At 45.2% G+C, this 18,471-nt stretch overlaps 2 protein-coding genes across 2 annotated transcripts in view; both read right to left on the bottom strand.

Annotated features, from left to right (window-relative positions):
• Positions 1 to 10,715, bottom strand: part of LOC142584741 (fatty-acid amide hydrolase 2-A-like) — a 108,093-nt gene extending 97,378 nt beyond the window's left edge. Inside the window, exon 1 of the mRNA XM_075694969.1 lies at positions 10,350 to 10,715. Coding sequence (XP_075551084.1) covers positions 10,350 to 10,538 — 189 coding nt within the window. The 5' untranslated portion in view covers positions 10,539 to 10,715. The remainder of the gene's footprint in view (positions 1 to 10,349) is intronic.
• A 2,798-nt stretch (positions 10,716 to 13,513) lies between these two features.
• Positions 13,514 to 15,503, bottom strand: LOC142584131 (uncharacterized). Its single transcript, XM_075694305.1, has 3 exons — positions 15,430 to 15,503; positions 14,575 to 15,001; positions 13,514 to 14,065 (listed from the first exon to the last, which is right to left on the bottom strand). Exons 1-3 carry the CDS (start codon positions 15,476 to 15,478, stop codon positions 13,663 to 13,665), a joined length of 879 nt encoding a protein of 292 aa, XP_075550420.1. The 5' UTR covers positions 15,479 to 15,503; the 3' UTR covers positions 13,514 to 13,662.
• Positions 15,504 to 18,471: the final 2,968 nt, after the last annotated feature.

Below are 18,471 nucleotides of genomic sequence, written 5' to 3'. Positions count from 1 at the left end.
TGGTTTGATAACGCGCTCTTGTTCTCGCTTCTACTATACGGAATGTTTTACGGCGAGCGATCGCTCGTGCTTGTTGATTTTATCATTATAGCTTAGGTGCGTAAAAAAGGAAGTACACCATGTTTTAACTTGATACTGAGCTACCACTAAGCGGATTGTGGGTGTTGGGCAGCCAGTGTGGTAGATCTCATTTAGTGGCGCTTGATCCGGCCGTGATGAATGCTGCACCGTATGTGTAGTGAAATTCTCGTGACACGCTTTACGTATATATCTCGAAATTGTGTTAGCATCAAGAATTTTCACACAGACTGGCATAGTTGAATAACTGCTAGAGTACTCGGATGAAAGGCCGTGTTTGCGGGGCATGCATCAGCAGTGTGTGCGCTGCCGTTTTCGCATAGTTTAATAGTAGCAGTATTTTTAAGGTTCCTGGCAACCAATCTAAATAATTTTGGGAAGTTACAGCAAGCAAAACACGAGACTTGAAGAAATAGCTAGTAGAAATCTCTAGATTCACCCAATCTATTTATATGCAACCACAAACGCTTTTGGAGCATGAAACCTGCGATAAGCTCAGTCACTTGCAGCTTCGCAACTTAGCCGAAAAAATTAGAGAACAATAAATTAGTCGCTCCGGGAACACCTTTACACGTTTCAAACTGAAGGCATTGCGTTTGACGGTAGTTGGAAGATTTGTTTTTTGTCTCTTTTTTAAACAATTTAGCAGCAGAAATTATCTTTCGAGCTATATGAAAAGCGTTAAGCGGCTTCCGATGCTTCGGCGTTCTGCAGTTTACGTGCTCTTAATCACAAGGCAGCTGCTGGCGCAGATTCGCATTGTGCTAATCGTGCATGGTATGAAGCCATTGTCGTGCGTAATAAGTGTTCCGGTTTTCATTACTGTTGCATGTAGTGCCGTCGTCTTGGACAGACTGCATACAATATGCGCTGTACAAAAGAAAAAAGAGCCAGATTATCAATTTGGTGGTCTTTTCTAAGTAGATAACGCACAGATTATTCAAATAATTCAGTGGGCATTGCGTTTGTTCTACCCTTATCAACACACCTAAGAGATCGTAACATGTTTTAGTTGATAAGTAACCTGATCAGTAAGGCCCCATTCATGTGCATTCTACTGAAAGTGCAGCAAATGTATTCATCTCGAAGTATGAGAAAAGAGACATTGCAGACTGTTCTAAGCGGAAATAAATTGCAAATCTTAACGTGATTGTTCAAAACTGCAGTCAGTATGCTGAGCATGTTCGTTCGGCACGGGCATATTGCATTAACACCTGAAAAATGTGCACAGTCCAGCCGGGTATCTTTGTTTCAACAAGTATTATTATAGGAATCGTTTGGGATTCTCGCATTTCTTTTATTTTTATAAGTACACTGTGTGTCACATGAACCTGTCTTAAAACGAAACGTACCGTTGCTGGCACGGGCGACCATTACTAACTGCTTATCATACTGTAGTATAACGAAACATCATAATGGTACTGATTAATATCGCCATGTAGTCTTTAGTCAGAGGTAAACAAAGTTAACTATAGGCATAAGTGATGAGAGCAAATTATATTGAAAACTACTATTGAACCGTAAAAATAACTAATTGTATAACTCATTGTATAGTTTTTCCTCACATTGTTGCATTTGCTTTACGTGTGTCTCTGTGTCTTCCGTGCTGTACTCGTGTGGCCATCAATTACGAACTTGCCGAAGCCCTTGTCAGCTTTATTAATCAAGGGATTCAAGTCAGTTGAATCTAATACTGCATGTCAAGTGACTGACGTGTTATTCGTTTTATCTAAATATTATGGACTGGCAGTACTAGGCAAGCATTAAACCACAATATTTTTTTTATTACACTTAAGCTGCAGGCATCATAGATTGCCAGAAAATTTTCATGAAAACAGCCAGGGAAGGCTTGGAAAAAGATCGGAAAATTTTAAAATGGCCACATAGGTATGCTGTCTTGTTATATGTCATACAAAGTTTCCAGAGAATCTCTGAGTTAAATATATTTTTAAAACGTTTCGCCTGATAAAAATTGTAGGAAATTGGTTCCATTGAAAAATAAAAGAAAGTCAAGCTTACTGACAAGGCATTTCTTACTGAATATGTGTTTTTTTTTGCGTTAACTAAACGTCCTGAGCCTCAATAGCCTAGAAAAAAGTTTCATCTTTCAAAGCACCTTAAATAATTTACTGTAATAGAATTCATTCGAACTATACTATCAGTTCTGTTTCCTAGGAGGTACATATCTGTCGTGCCATGACACAAAGTGCTCGTGTGGTATTTCGGGTGCTCATGTGGTATACCTAACTTGGAAACCTGTTAGCACGCCCAAGAGGCCTCATTACCTGTAACAAATTAAGTGACCATATCGATACAATCAGCCCATCTGCTTTCCGTTGAAGTTATGGCCAATCACCCATTCATTTAAAAGTATGAGAAAGACATTTAAATGTGTATTAAGCAAAATAAATTACAATCTTAGGCATGATACTGTGAATATTCCAGTCACGTCTTCTGAAAATATCCCTCTGCACGGGCATACTTAACTACCAGCCAAAAAAAATGTACAGACAGCCCAACTGGGTGACGTTTCAGCAATAAATGTAGAGACCATTTGGGATAAGTACAATAATGCATCATATATGAACTTGTCATAAAAGGGAACATACTGTTGCTGGCACGAGCAGCAGTTGTGACTGTTTAATTGTTCACCATACCATGCAATAAAACATTGTATAAAGGTGCTGATTTGTATTGACAAGCAGCCATTAGTCATAGTTAAACCGCATTAAGTATTGACTTAGATGGTTTGAGCAAATATATTAAGCTGCTTAATGAACACACAAAGAATATACACTTGTTATTTTTGCCTCATATTGCTGCATCTACTTATTTGCAGCATACACCTGCAGCACCTTTGGGACTAATGACACAAAGGTCAAGGCCAGCCTGGCGACCATGCTTGCCAAGGAGTAGTGTAAATATTTAATCTGTTTCCATAATAGCATACGACATGAATTTAAGGAATTCATCTATTATATCGAGCAATAAAAACGGTGAATGCATTGCTGGTGCATTTGTTTTATTTTTCGCACTGCATGATTCAGCACTATATAAATTCTTTCTGTTTATGCAACATATATGAAAGTACAGCTGCTTCAGAAGCATTATTAATCTACAAACGGTAATGCATAAGTGCAGATGAAAAGGAACAGGTGCACATGCATAAATACATTCAAAACTTTTTGCTACCGCATGTAAACAAAAATGTAAACTAACTTCTAGATAGCCGCTATGGAGTTATGGCCTTATACACTCTTTGTAGACTTGTCTATAAGATGTCTGTGTATATAGAGTGCCTATAGATTAAAAAAAATTCATATTTGTTAACAAATGTCTGCAGAATGTCATAGAAAAAAAGTGCATCGGACTATAAAGTTCTGTTTTTGTAGACGGAAGTCTATAGAATGTCTATAGACTATCTATATACATTTGTATATAGACATTCCATAGACTTCAGTCTACAAAAGTAGAACTGTATATATAGTTCTACTTTTGTAGACTGAAGTGTATAAAATGTCTACGGACAAATCTCATCTGTAGACATTCTATAGACTTCAGTCTACAAAAGTAGAACTGTAAGCCTATACACTTGTCCATAGACAGTCTATAGACTCAGACTTCTTATAGACTAGTCTATAAAAAGTGTATGGCCATAAGTCTCTAGACTGTCTATAGGCAGTGTATAGACTGTCTATAGACTCAGACTTCTTATAGACTAGTCTATAAAAAGTGTATGGCCATAAGTCTCTAGACTGTGTATAGACAGTCTATAGACTCAGACTTTTTATAGACTAGTCTATAAAAAGTATGGCCATAAGTCTATAGACTGTCTATAGACAGTCTATAGACTCAGACTTTTTATAGACTAGTCTATAAAAAGTGCATGGCCATAAGTCTATAGACTGTCTATAGACTAGTCTAAAGAAATGTCTATAGACAGTCTATAGACTTCATAGACAAATGTCTATAGACTGTCTATGGACTTTCTATAAAAATTTTTGTAAGGGAAGGAAGCTTGTTCTCATTTTTTTTCTTTTACTGTACCATGTAGCATGACTTGTTTATTTTTGTAAATCTGTCTCATACAACGCCCACCTTCCTTGGTCTCACAGAGACTGGCAGTATCGCAAATAAATAAATAAATAAATAACGTCAAAGAGCTGCCACCTAAAACGCCGACTACGCAGCACAAAAGGAGACATGGTCGTTTGGGCACCTCCAACAAATCTTTCAAGCCGAGTCTCTCTGAAGAGGAAGCTTCCGCTTGGGTGCTCCAATCTAAACATCTAAAAGATCAATGCTTTTTTCTCGGTAACCACTGCACAAGATTTGGTGAAATTTGCTGCATATGAAAGAAAAGCTTGAAATATAGTTACTGTTTGTCACGAATTCTTAATGTTGGCCGTAAATTTTTTATTAGCAAGTGGAAAAAATCGAAAAATTTCTGAAATCGAAACCATCGAGTTTAGAACTCTAACTCAGCAATGATATCACAATTATATGAATTGCACCTAACAGTACATCTAAAGCGGGCAAAATTGATATGCTACACATGATTCTAAAAAAATTACTAATATGAGAATATAGCTTTTGCAGAACCCTTCTGCAGAAAGTAAATTCACATGAGATCTAAAACTACGTACCAAATTTGTCCGCTTTCAATGATCTAGCGGATGCCGTTTACAAAACTGCGACACGTGTTTTGATACAGAGCTATTAAACTTTGTGCTTCTACTTTTTTTTCAAACTTCTTAATCTTCTGCAGTTACTTCTGAAATGCAGGCTCTACGTCGAAATTCCGCTTCCAACGGTCACCAGAATTTAACTGTCTCTTTCACATGCAACACATTTTATTAATATAGGTCCAGGGCTTATCTTGGAAAAACGCTTTTGCTTTTTACACGTCTTTCAATAGGCAGCATCGGAGTTGGGCCCGAGCTAAAGCTTCCTCTTAAGCTTGATCCAAAACAACGCGCAATGATTTCACATCAGCTCACTTGTAGACTCGTTCGGTTAGTGCGCTAGATGCACACTTCTGTGAGCGGTAATATTTGCACCGTTCTAACACGCTACGTACGTTAAGCAAGGAGAGCTGTTCCGCAAGTCTGATAGTTATATGGGACATAGCGTTTCAGCGTTACACTGCCACGTAGCTTGATTCGTGGGTTGGCGTATGTTTATTGCGACGAGATCCACGACGCTAAGGACAACTGTGGCGCTGCGTACATCACGCATGCACGGCCCGTGAAAGCGAGTAGTGGAATCGGTATGCCAAAGTTGCGACTGTCAACAAAGAGAAGGTGGCTCGAAAAAGAGGTTGATGTTCCAACTTCTATAAGAGTATACTAACTTCATTTTGCAGTATTGGCAACTATTGAACCACCACCACTACGCGCATAACATTTCTCTTATAAGGTTCGCTGACTCATTCAACTACTACGGTGCTTACATTTCCCAAGACCTCATTTGTACCCTTCTCATTAATCAAATTTCTGAATTGAATTCTGGGCCTTTACATGCCAAAACCGCGCTTTCATTATGAGGCACGCGATAGTGCGGGACTACGGATTAATTTTTACCACCAGGGGATTTTTAGCGTGCCCCCAATGGACGGGACACGGCCGTTCTTGCATATCGCCTCCATCGAAATGAGGCCGCCGCGGCCGGGATTCGATCCCGCGACCTCATGCTTAGCAGCCCAACACCATAGCCGCTAAGCCACAGCGGCGGGTAATCGAATTGCTAATTCTACAAATTGTACCCTAGGCTACATCCGGGGCAACAATCGTGTCGCGTTTTTCTTTGTTGAGATTTAGCCTACAAAACTTTTGTCTGCCCTTACTTAAATATCCGAGGGCAGTATATTTATTTTACCATTACCAAACAGACCTGATTAAAACACTCAAATCTGTCAAGAATCAAGTTCTACTAAATTCGTTTTAGCTGATTATGTTTACAGCAGCGCAGTTTCGCGGCGGTAATATAGGCAACACAAACTTCCCATTAAGACCAATCTTCGCAGAATATCTCGACTACAGGTTTACCACAGGCTTTTTTTTATTCGCTACAGCCTAACAACGAACTCATCATACCCGTCCGTCTGGTGCCCCGCACCACCCAGCCCAATGCCATCTTCGCTCCACGTGATCCTACCTTAACGTTCCAGCAGTTTTTTTTTAAGTATTGCGCGTCACTGTAATCGCCTCCTCATTCATACTAGGCAGTTTTAGTTACACGTACGTAGAGGCTTCACGTACGCAAACGTGAAAATCCTACGTACCTTACGTGCACGCCATCTGAAACGCTTTTAGCTACACGTACGCGACGCACGCCAATAGGCACCCCGTAGCCACATCTATCGGGAAATGTGAACACGGCGGTAGCCAATCCAATCCTGTCGCCGTGTTTCGATGCGAGCCGTCTGCGCGCGCGCGGCCCGCTATCGCTTGTTCGTGATCTCGCGGAACTCCCACGCGAAGCTGTCTACGTGCACAAGAAACGCACGCAAGGAATTGAATCTCACGTACGTCCGTGAGACGAGCGCGCGCCCGCTACGTCTTACGCATGCGCACTGCTGACACGTAGAAGCTCTACGTACGCAATACGTACGTGTAACTAAAACTGTCTACTGTTCCAATCATCAACTCTGCTTGCTTCAAATTCGCCGTTGAAGAAGCTGTGTCTACCCGCGATAACGCACGGCAATGCCCCGCATGTACTATGTGCTCATCATGAATATTATCTTATCTTCTGTTATTGTACCGACCGCTCACGTTGTCGCTCGCAGGACCCCTTCAGGTAAAAAAAAAAGTATCTTAACAACTTTAGGCATTGTGCATCCCTGCCGAATATATGCATTCAAGTGGACCAGCTGTGTTAGCTGTGAGAAGGGATTTAATTAGGGTTTGAGAGAGAAGTAGTTGGTATTCCATCACTAGTAAACTTGACGCCCGAAGGATGAACAATGACAAGAGACGCACAAACCGCCCTCCTCCACTCCCGCTCCCCCCTCCCCCACCCGCACGCACTTCCAACAACACTTTAAACGGTGCCATTTTAAAACAAAATTAGTCGGAAGTTGGCGAATGTTCATGTCTGACCGCGCGTCACTGTTTCTTTCGCGCCTCAAGATAAGAAGTTGAGGGACATATATTCTAGATGGCGACTTTTCTGTGATACGTTAGAATCATTTTCTAAACTAGGCAGAGTTGTTACAAGGTTGTTTATTTCTTTTAACATGTCTATGTGTATTAAGATTTTGAAGTAGTACAGCGCATTTACTACACCCGGGGAGTACTTGGTTCCGAGGCAAATAACGACGGTAACTTATCTTTCTTATTTACTCATTGATGTAATTCGTGCCTAAATAACTAGCTAGCCTGAGGAAAGTGAATGTTGGCACGAAAAGAAATGCTTTTACATTTAATGTATCTGTCGCGATGAATATTTGACAGCGGCCATATACAGGAACCAAGTTACGCTGGCACAACTTCAAAGCGAGGTTAAAGTGGGGATACGGAAATAAATGTTACCGCAATTGAGAATCCAAAACCATTCGTGTAACGCAGCGCCTTATAGTAGGGCCGCATGAACATTGAATCTCGACATCTTATACTTCACTACTCGAACAGTGTGTTTATCTCAGCTTGCACTGAGCGCAGGCAACAAATGTGATAAGTGGCTCGAAAACTGCCTCATTAAGGACCTAAGATCGATAGTGGGTGCGAGCAAAACACTCGTCGGGAAGTACCAGCGCCGAAGAATGGCTGTCGGATTACGAGAGTGGCCTTCGAGATACGCTTATCGTAATAGCGGCGTTTAGCGGGACTTGAGAAAACACACTAATGGTATCTTCGACTGGTCGCCTGTATGCCCCGAAGCAGAGTCGGGTAGATCGGCCGTTTCCCGAGCTCAAAGGTAGAGGACAAGCGCGCAAGCCGAACGTGCGACTCGCTCTCGGAGGAAGAAATTGCTGGTGCGAAACCACGTGACTACTGCCAACGTCCGATGCTTCGCCTATCCAAAGCTCCGGCGCTGTGCCGGCGGGGCAAGCGTTGGTCGAGACGCCAGCATGCAGTGGCCTAGGTTGCCAAGGTTACGGTTCGCCGTCGCCAACAGCAGCGACGCGGCGCTGCGATGACGTTTCAATATCGATGACTGTTCCGACGACAGGGCTCGGAGCTCGGAGCGCCTCAGAGCGCTCCAAGATGGAGGAGAGCAATCGAGAAGAACCAGCCGAACGCAGGCGTGCACCCTCTTTCAACCAGCCGAAGACAACGCCGCTCGCGGGAGCGCTCAGAAACGACCAGCCGAAGATAGCATTAGACGACGTGTTTGTTATCCTTCGTTTTGCTGTTGCGAGTACTGTTAACTGCGGGTGTAAGAAGTGTCGCACCAACTAGCTTAGTACTTTATTTAATTGTTGCTAAACATACCCCACAGTTAGCGACAGATGCCACGATGTCGGTGTAGCGTATAAGTGTATCACGTCCGAATGCCCCAAAACGAATGTGGGTGTCTTCAACGTGTTCGTGCGCGTAACATTCGCACGACCCACTATTTCAACTGCAGTTTCGAACTTTCAGATGTCAATTATTTCATGCAGCTCTGCTGCGTTCTTATATATCTAGAAGTAATCACGCATAGGGCGTTTGTTAGCTGTATTTTAATGAATATTCATGTTGGCACTCAAAATAAATAGGAAACCTTTTTTTAGCGCCCGAATTCGCGCGAAACCCCGAGCACAACATACTCCGTCTGTACCGTTTGTTCTTGCAGGCTCGAAAAGTTAGGGCACCGGACCAAATAGCTCCAGCGCTGAATTCAAAACATGAGCATCGTGAACACCCTGGTAACTTTTCAGACTCTATTCGATTTCATAGGACTACAAAAAAGAAATTTCGGGGCACAGTATACTGCGTTTTCAAGAAGACACCACGGGAAGACCATTTGACGGATGCATATGAAGGCACCTTCGCGTATATTTTTGTTTTAAGCCGCGTAACAGTCATAACAGCTGTAGGGCGCTAAGCGCAGGCTCAGTGTACGAAAGGTTCTGTGTGAAATCATAGGAATATAACGGAACAACGATGCTGCATGTGAGTAAACGGTAGAGAAAATTGACATTTCTAGCAACGACGCAAAATTCGAGAAAAGTGTACAGTTTACCTCGCAGCAAAGCTCCGGCTTGCTGGCCTATTCTATATATTTGCGATGCGGCAATATGAGAGGCCTCTGCCTTTCACACCTGTGTCGAAAGCTAAAATGCATGAAGTAATTATTTGTTCTCGCTGTGGTACGCAAGCGCGTATTGATCATTCGCAAAAAGGCAGCTGTGCGCAACTCTTGTGTGCCAAATCCCGAGAATACAGTGATTTTTTAAATTAAATTATAGTATAAATGTTCTCTAATATACTTGCCATTTTTCCCCACATCTGATTGGCAAATTACTGCACACAAATGGCAAGAGCAGATGAGAAAAAAAAATTTAGAGGCCGCTCAAGCCTTGCCTTTATGACTGTAATGCGAAGATGTAACTAGAATGTAACTAGAATGTAACTAGAATGTAACTAAGATGTAACTAGAACGTAACTAATGTAACTAGAAGATCCCTAACTGCTTCTCACGTTACCCAGAAACTGCGGCTTACGCAACCTTAATGTTTACCGGCAAACACTGGCGGCGAACTCTATGCGCGAAGGCGAGCTCCTTGGTGGAAACGCGGCCTCTTGCGTGGGCCGATGCCGGAGGTAGTTCACAGGCACGCCAAAAATATGCGATTTTCAGGTTATTGTTATTGTCTCGCACGTTAAATATTTAGGTCTTAGAAGACTTAACATAAAAGGCATGCACTACCGGTGTTTCATGACATTTGTTGGTGGGCTGTCATTCTCAAAAGTGCGAGAAATAACTTTGTCAAGAATGTAAGACAAGGCATTAGCAACTTTAGTGATAAAATGGCCTGGCAATATAGCACGCCTATATACCGCATGTCGTATAGCAAGGCGTGGCATATAGCAAGGCGTGACATACACCTAACTACATACGAAAATTTTCGTTCACAGACAACTCCATCGACGCCGACACCGTATATTCTGCTACACGTACGGGGCCTTTACCGCTATAGCGTGAAAAAAGCACAGACATGCAATTGATGCGATGCCTCCCACTTTTCGCTTCCTTAATTACTGACATCGCCCAATGTAGCGTTAAAAGTGAGCGTATGCGTAGAACAACGACGAGCCGGCAAGCATCGTGTTTCAACTCACCTTGCCTTCTCTGATTTCAGCTGCCAGGCGGACGGCGGATCGCAGGAGCAGCTCGTTCTTCACGGGGGGCGCCCTGTGGGGCTTCGTCCACAGGTAGCGAAACCAAAACAACAGCCGAACCGCGTTGCACCAAAAGAAGACAAACGCCTCGAGGAACAGGGCGCAGAGCCCTTCCCGAAAACTAGCCATGTTGTTCGCCCCGTCGACTCTGCGTCCGGGATGCCCGCTGTATCGGGAATGAGGCCCAGACGCACCACCGAGATAGCGGTGGTTGTGTCGAGCGAACGATAGCGCGCCTTCGTTGCACGGCGAGCGCTGTTACGAAGGCGAGGCGGACGCGCACTGCCGCTTGAAAATCGTAGCCGGTGTCGCTCGCATTATCCAGCGACGACGAAAATAGACGAGGGCGGCGAGATAGCGCGAGATGCCGCTTCCTCTGCAATCCCAGTGTTGTCGCTACGCGCAGGGATCGTGTAACGCGCTACTTTGCGCGTCTGCGTTAGCCTTTCCGGCAAAAAACGAGCCAGGCTGTCGTTTTGTAGGTTGTGACGGCATTGTGACATGTCGGAACGTACACAAATGATGACAATAATAATAAAAAAAATGCTCAAAGAGGGGCGCTTCTGTGCTAAGTGCTTTATCGAGGACGGCGCACCACAGCAGTGAAATAGTTTGTGGCATTTCTAAATTTGTTCACTTTGCGGAAACAGCAGAATACGAGTTACGTGAAAGAAAAGGGTAATTAGCGCAGGCTAGCGTGACTTCTGACTGGTGAAATGAAAAAGCGACGCTATCCTGAATAGCATCACGAAAGTGCGCAGCACGACCACGAATAAGGTAAGAAAAAAGAAAAATAAAAGAAGCTCTAGTCTACGCGCATTTATTATTCTATTCGATTGTCTCAGCAACTGCAGGAAGCGTGTACGAGCTGGTTTGCTACTTTGCAGAATTTTAGGGTCATAGAAGGGAGCAGTTTTTTCCGTTAATGAGAGTTGTGCCAAAAAATTTAGAAGGCCGTGGTCCGTGATTGATACTTCCTTTCAGCTACCTCAGCTGAAATGGTTCTGTGTAATGTTGCCTTCATGTCGCACACAACAATCTATGCAGGTGTTTTGCGGTCGCCAAAGCATGACGAATGCGCTAACAAGCAACAACCTCGTTTGCTAGTTGATTATTGACTTTCTCAGTCATCGGTGGTGACTGAAAAATACCTGTAATATATGGCTTGAATGGCACATTTAAAAGCAAACGAAGCAAATAAAGGACTCCGCGCGTGTTTGCTTTCTCCTAGTTTTCAAGCTAATAGAGAGGTTTAATTGGGCGTCCGCAGCAGCTGGGCGTAGGCAGGAAAGCCGCGTCGGCGACAGAGCACATGCGCAGTACGCAGGGTACGCACGGCCCCTTGCGTGCGTCCGCAGCTTTTCAAAAGCTGCGCAGCGTACGCCGCGGCCTCTGTGGGCTTTGAAGGACGTTCTCGCGTGTCCACGAGAGCGCATTTTTCGATATGGCTCTTGCCGAAGATATGACCCCGCCTTGTGGTTTGACTTCATGGCGGCTGATATAGCTACACAGTCTCAGTAGCTGCCATATGGCGGCGCTGAGTAGCATATTACAGACTCCCGCGCGTGCAAGACAGCAATACTCTTCTCAATTTTTGCGTCCGGCCAACTGTTGCCGTTTGGTGCGTGCGCGCTTCGCTACGTACGCACGACCTCGCGGTGTGCGTACGTGCGTGGTTGGGGACGCCCAACTAAAACTGTCTATTGTCTACGAGGATACGCCGACAATGCAAGTAGTGATGCAAGGCATTGGTAAGAAACATTCAGTGATGATTACGATACTCCATAATGCGAAATTTTTGCGCAGCTCTATAAGTGTTTTCGTTACGCATTATATTGGCTGCAGGAGCGAAGAATCTGTCTGGTGCGGCACGTTGCAAACGGAGCGAAGTGTGGCGCATCCGCGTCGCTAATCGGGAGATCGCGAGAGGCAGCGCGTGAATGAAACGGGGGTGCAATTCACAGCAGCCGCCGCAAGCAGACCTCCACTTATGTAGCGCTTTGTTTCCATAGAGACCACACGCGCTACTGTGGCGCTATATCGTAGCCGTGGTCGGCGCACAGTCCGCCTTGCCCGGCGCTACGCTTTTCTTCTCACGTTTTTGCTCCATCAACGACGAGAGCGGCCATTCGTCGCGGGGGAGTAGTGCCACCACTATCTGCGGGGCAACACTCATGGTGGCGTCACATCGAGGGTCTTACCATTAGCCGCTTGCTGTCGCCCCTTGCAGCAGTGAACCGCTTCACATACGCTGATACCGCGAACTGACCTCAGCAGCTGACGCCGTGGACGGGCGTAGCCCTCCCCACATCACGGCACCCTGCGCCCCTCTCTCCCTTCGGAAGCGCAGATGAGATCACCCATGGGGCTACGGATTCCATGGACGCCTGCAGCTCTCCGCAGGCCGTCTCCCCTCCGCCTCATGCTTCCGCTACAACCTTCTCTTGCACGATCGTCTTTCATCTCCCGCTGCTCCCTGCGTTCGTTTTCATTTTTCGCGGCGCACGTTCGTTCGGTTACGCCGACGCTCACGGCAAGAGCGGCGCCTAAGAGCAAGGATGGCACCCGTTGGGGGCGCACTACATATACGCTGTAACGAAGTACTGATGAAAGCGTGCATTATGTTTTGCAGAAAACGGCCTAGAGATAATCTCTGGTTTCCTGCTGCAACCACAGAATGTAACTGGCTAAATTCTGTTTGCTGTGCTATTGCGCTGCTTGATGTTTACATCGAGAGAATTTAAGCATGACGATCAAAATGATGAACTGCATGACTAATTCTGTGAGCAATTCCCTATGTACATCAGTATGTTGTAGCTTCGATGGTTAGGGACTGCTCTTTTATCCGAATGTTTTCCGCCCCCACCCCCATGTGTACAGTGACACGATCGGGGCACATTGAAGGATCCGCTATGTTTGTAGTCAGTCGGAACAGTTTGAGTTCTTCAGACGCAGACGGGAGAATCCTGGGAGGTTTACATAGAGAAAGAAACCGTCGTATGCGACAGAATTACGAGAATAGAAATGGTAGCAGCTGCGATACCACAAGGAATTTTGTCTGGGAAGGAGCCAGTGATGAAATTGACGACCATATGAACCAATGATGTGCATGAGATAAAAGTCTTTATTGCAGCCAAGTGCACTGTGTAAGTGTAGATGAGTCACCGAGTCGATCTAAAAATATGTGTATAGTCACCGGTGCGTGAGCAGTAGTTCGGGCCCCCTGAACATGGTACCTGCTTCAGCGAGAACGCTATTGTTTTGTTGAGCTTGGCGCGGGTGTCGTGTGGGAAGAGACAAACTCCTGGAAATGTTGTGCACCGGCAAGGGTGACGAGGCTCTGCAAGACGGTTGTCCACGATGGTTGCGCCGTGCTATGAAACAACGGCGGTGGTGGTGTGGTTGTGCGCATGCTCTGGAAAGTCGTGGCCAGCCATGAGGCTGTCGTGGGCTCCTCGATAGGAGGAGCTGTACTGTTTGTGAACCTGCTCAGCATGGAGCCGAAGTAGCCGTCGGGTCCGCCTAGCACCGTGACAATGGCAGACAGGCTGTCGATGGAAGTGCGATCGCAATCTTTGTAGAAACGTGCACAGTCGCGCTGTAGCCATCCGCTTGCCCAGGCACCGGCATAAGAATCAGCCTCTGTAGATCGGTTTCTAGAAAGCAGCGTAGGAAAAAAAAGATGGTGTAGCATGAGACATCGACGAACACGGCAACCACATGCAGTGAATAGCCCTGTCGTGTATTAAGTTTTGTCGGAATATTGAAGGTGGTTGATAATCAAGACATCGCTACAAAGTTTGTTGTACGGAGAAGGCGCAGTTACAAAAATGCTGGCAGACAATCCTCAGGAACTATGACAAGGACGGCGGGTTGTGCCTATAAAAGGCAAAGGACGATTGCGGAATGTGACGTCCCGAGGACTGCAAGGCAAGCCCAAATAAGCTAAAAATGAGCGTGAACCATGCAGCCAACACAAAAATTTTAAACTTGAACGTAGCACTGGCATGGCATTTCACACAATGAATATTATTGTTGCGCAGTCCGCGATGCAAAGCGGGACAGATGACACAATAATGCGAGGGGCCTGCGCATTTGACTGCAACAGGGGCAAGACGTAGCAATCATTGTGACGATGCCACCGCAACAATAATGAAAAAGCCACCTGAAGTAGTTGTCGAACATTTCAATGGTGGGCACTCCGTCGGACACCGCCTTGGACAGCTCGCAGACTAGCCGTTGACGGCATTCCGTAGTCCCCCCAGTGACGGATTCCTCGGTGGAGGCAATGGCCTGACGGACGACGCGGGTCAGGCGTTCGATGCCGTTCTCGCTCGGGTCAAGTTTGTTCTCGAAGGAGCGCAGGCCACCTGGTCCGAGGCCTATCAGGGCACCGAGTGGGGGAAAGAAGAAAGACCCGACGAACAGTGCCAGGTATGCGACCCCCGAAAGCAAGACCATAAACACGCTCTTGCTGATGACCGGTGCTAGCAGAGGCATCAGGGTCAGCGACAGCGGCAGGAGGGCGCCAAAGGTGCGGCCGCTGTCCGAAATGCGCGCTTCCGCGACGTCGGTTCTTGCAGATGCCGCATCTGCAAATCGTGAGGAAAGCGCTGTGGAAAAAGGCCGCGACACTGCGCGAAATAACAGCATCTTACAAAACATGGAGTCGCAGACCTTTTCTAGCCCTATAGCAGCTAACAAGTTAAAGCGTCGACTTCAACAACGCACAACACGTAAGAGAAATAAAGTTGAAAGGGGTTTTAAATATGAAATAGTTATATGGTCGCGAGAGGATTCAAGGATGTTCAATAGAATGAATTCGAAGCTGTCGTAATCGCGTAGCGACCTCCCCCACCCGGAGAGAAAATCTGAAACCACTACAAGCAAAACAGCATAATACGAAGTCGGCACCTCTGAATTGCTTAGAAAAATATTAGGCAATGACCAGGCAAACCTGCGGTGCGAAATACTCCTAACCACAATTTCCGAGTAGCTTCGGCATTTGTGCGTGTCTTACCTGCTGCAGACGCTAAGCAGAGAACAAAGACGGCTAGGAAATGCGCCATAGTGTTTCGAGCGGTCACAATCGGCCACGCGTTCCAAAGGTTCTGAAGAGCGAGCCCACGGTCTTGCTTTTATAGGTCGCACATACGGTGGCGCTCCTTGCGTGTTTTAGGTGAAGCTAGAACGCGTGTTCTTTTTTGTTTCGATGAATACGATAAGTAGCACGACGCGTTGCGTCGTCATTATGGCGAGGAATGGAGGGGCTGTGAATGAATTTAAGGGCAAGGAAATCATACCTGTTATTCACCCACGCTTACATTCGCTAAAGAAATCGTTTTTAGACGCATGCGTAATACTTCTGTGCCTCACTGATACATAACTTGCCGATAAACTTTTGCCTTTTTGATTCCTCGCGCCTGCCGGCGATACCCCATCAGCTTGCTGAAAAAATAAGTGTGCTAGAACCATTGAAGATGATTATCTAAGTAAACAAATAGCTTTCTTATAACGCTAAATTACGCGACCATGGATCACTGAAGAACCAATCAAACTGACGAAACGCTCGGCTTGGGCGTCTCGAATTTGTTGTATAAGAGTCAAAGAACCTTGCCTCCATTTCATAAACAAGGCAGTGTTGCTGAAAGCACAATCACTTACTTCATCTCTCGTCGCGACGTACGCGCGCAAACTGCCCCATGGGTTTTAGAATATTGCCCAACAGTATGACGTGGATGTAGTTTCTTGCGGGCCTGGGCAAATAAAATGCGACTTCCGTGTCATTTAAAAGGTGTACACGTAGGCACCCTTGTAATCTTGGAATAAATTGTAAGGTGAACCATGTGCGTAAATATGACCCTTGTAAAACGAATATATGTATCCTTTGCCGCTTTCCTGCAGCCGAGTGTATACGGGCGAGACAGGCAAATGCATTTATCTTAGTGTATGAGAGCATCCATTGTCGCCTAAGGAAAAATACAGCAGACTTGTGCGACCTTGCAAAATAGCAATCCGATTACAGCGAAGCTGTTTTTTTCGAGTGGTTGCAATAAGAATATTAGTGGCCTGTAAATAATTATTATACTTTACAATGCTGCGCGCACACGACTAGCCATTTTGAAACCTTGCCCGCATATACCATTTTCGAAAACGTGTTAAAGAGTTCTCACAAAGTTTTTAGAAGTTCTTCCAGACACATTTAACTTAGCGAGGACATTGGCCGCAATGTTAGCCCGATTCTCCTGACAAATCATTAAACAAACACCAAGCAACTACACCGAGACTCCTACAAACATGCACCTTTTCTACACCACTACTCATGCACCGAATACAGCCGGAAGCTTACTCATCACGCTGTAAGGCATGCAATGCACCATGTGCGGACCTACATCCCGTTATACTGGCATGCCCATCAGCTCCAAACAGTGTCACGCACAGCATAAACAACAATGCTAAAATAAAAGCTCAGTGCTCTTCCACTCTATAACGAAGGATGACCTGCGAAGCTGCGTATGTGGACCCCTTAATGGCGAACTGCACCTCGGCGACGGGTCGGCCCGAGATTGCACTATCTTCAAGAATGGCCCACGTAGGAGCAGTGCTTCACGTCTGCTTCACCTCCGCCACGGGTCGGTTAGGCATTGCATTGTCTTCGGGATCGGCTCACGTATGGTGAGTTTTGTGCCTGCACACGGGCACGATCCTGGGGGAACTAGCCTTTAGCAGCTTCGACGTGAAATTGGTTACGATGTTGGAACCAATCCTGATGATGACAGTTTTGTGTTATCACACGGACACGGTCCTGGCGAAAGTAGCCCTTAACAGCTTCGCTGTAAAATCCCTGAGCAGTGGGACGCTATACTACTCCGCGAACGCTAAGAAGAACAGCTCTGGGCTGTCCGGCCTGCGGAGGACACCGCTACGGTTCGAGGCCTGGCCTGCATCAGACGGAAAGGGAAGCTTTACGGAGCTAGCCTGCCGGCCTCTCCGTTAGCTTTTCGAACCGAGAATAGACTTTTCTATAAAGGTGGTTTATCTCTCTCTCTCTCTCACATAACACGTGGTCTTAGTGGCGTTTTAGTTCGCCCCGGAAGGGCTAGGTAGTGTTGAAGACACATGTATCTTGAATGTTTACTTTCGTGTTTCATACAGGAAGGATGGCGAGAGTAAAAGCTGCACTCAAGCAGTTTGACCAGCTACCACTACTTACAAAGGGTTGTAAATCAGTGAGATTTTATTTTTCGCAGAAAATGAAGGACAAAAAACAAAAATTGACAGAACATACTAAAAGAGCATTGCAATGGACAGTAATTTGGCAGAGTACAATAGTTATTGTGTAAACGTGCGAAATAACTATATGTAGAAAAAGCAAACAAACCATTAAAGAATGCAAGGGTTTAGTAAAGAAAACACAGAATTTGACAGCACTATTATGACTTGGCGAATCGCACCTATACTACAGACGCAAACATCAAAATTTTAAAAACATTCTTATGAAATTCAAATTCAGATTTTCTACACTTGCCCCCATGCAGTTATCTACACTCACCCCAATGCAATTAAGATGATTTAATATTTCAGGAATAACACTATATATTTCATCAGTGTCATGATACACACGGCCCGACATGTATCAGTATCTGTATTTTGGGTACATAGGGCGAAGTGGTGTGCATCTTGGGATAAGAGGTACATCTATGGCAATATCTAAGAAGACACCCAAATTATCTAACGGCCGTTGAAGCTTGTTGCAGAAGAAGGCACTTCATTGCCAGCTCCTCTTTCTGTAATATTTTCATAAATTATCGCATTTACGCGTCAAAACCCCGAGTTCACTTTCCTAATAACCAAAGATGATCCGCAAAATCAAATGCTATGTGGCGCTGTTATTAACAATTAATAAAAGTTTACCCTATGAATGCCTATATGCCCACAAAGTGTAATGTTGCAACTACAGAATGAAAGTGAAGCCAGTGCTCATAGCAGGCCCTGTTGCTAGAGACGTAGCGCGTAGAATCATTTTCGAGAAGTTTGCCCTAAGCACGTGCCGTGAAGTGCA

The sequence above is a fragment of the Dermacentor variabilis genome, chromosome 6, assembly GCF_050947875.1.
Source record: "Dermacentor variabilis isolate Ectoservices chromosome 6, ASM5094787v1, whole genome shotgun sequence".
NCBI lineage: Eukaryota > Metazoa > Arthropoda > Arachnida > Ixodida > Ixodidae > Dermacentor > Dermacentor variabilis.
Note: the sequence above shows the minus strand (reverse complement) of the source record. Positions and strands in the feature narration are given on the sequence as shown.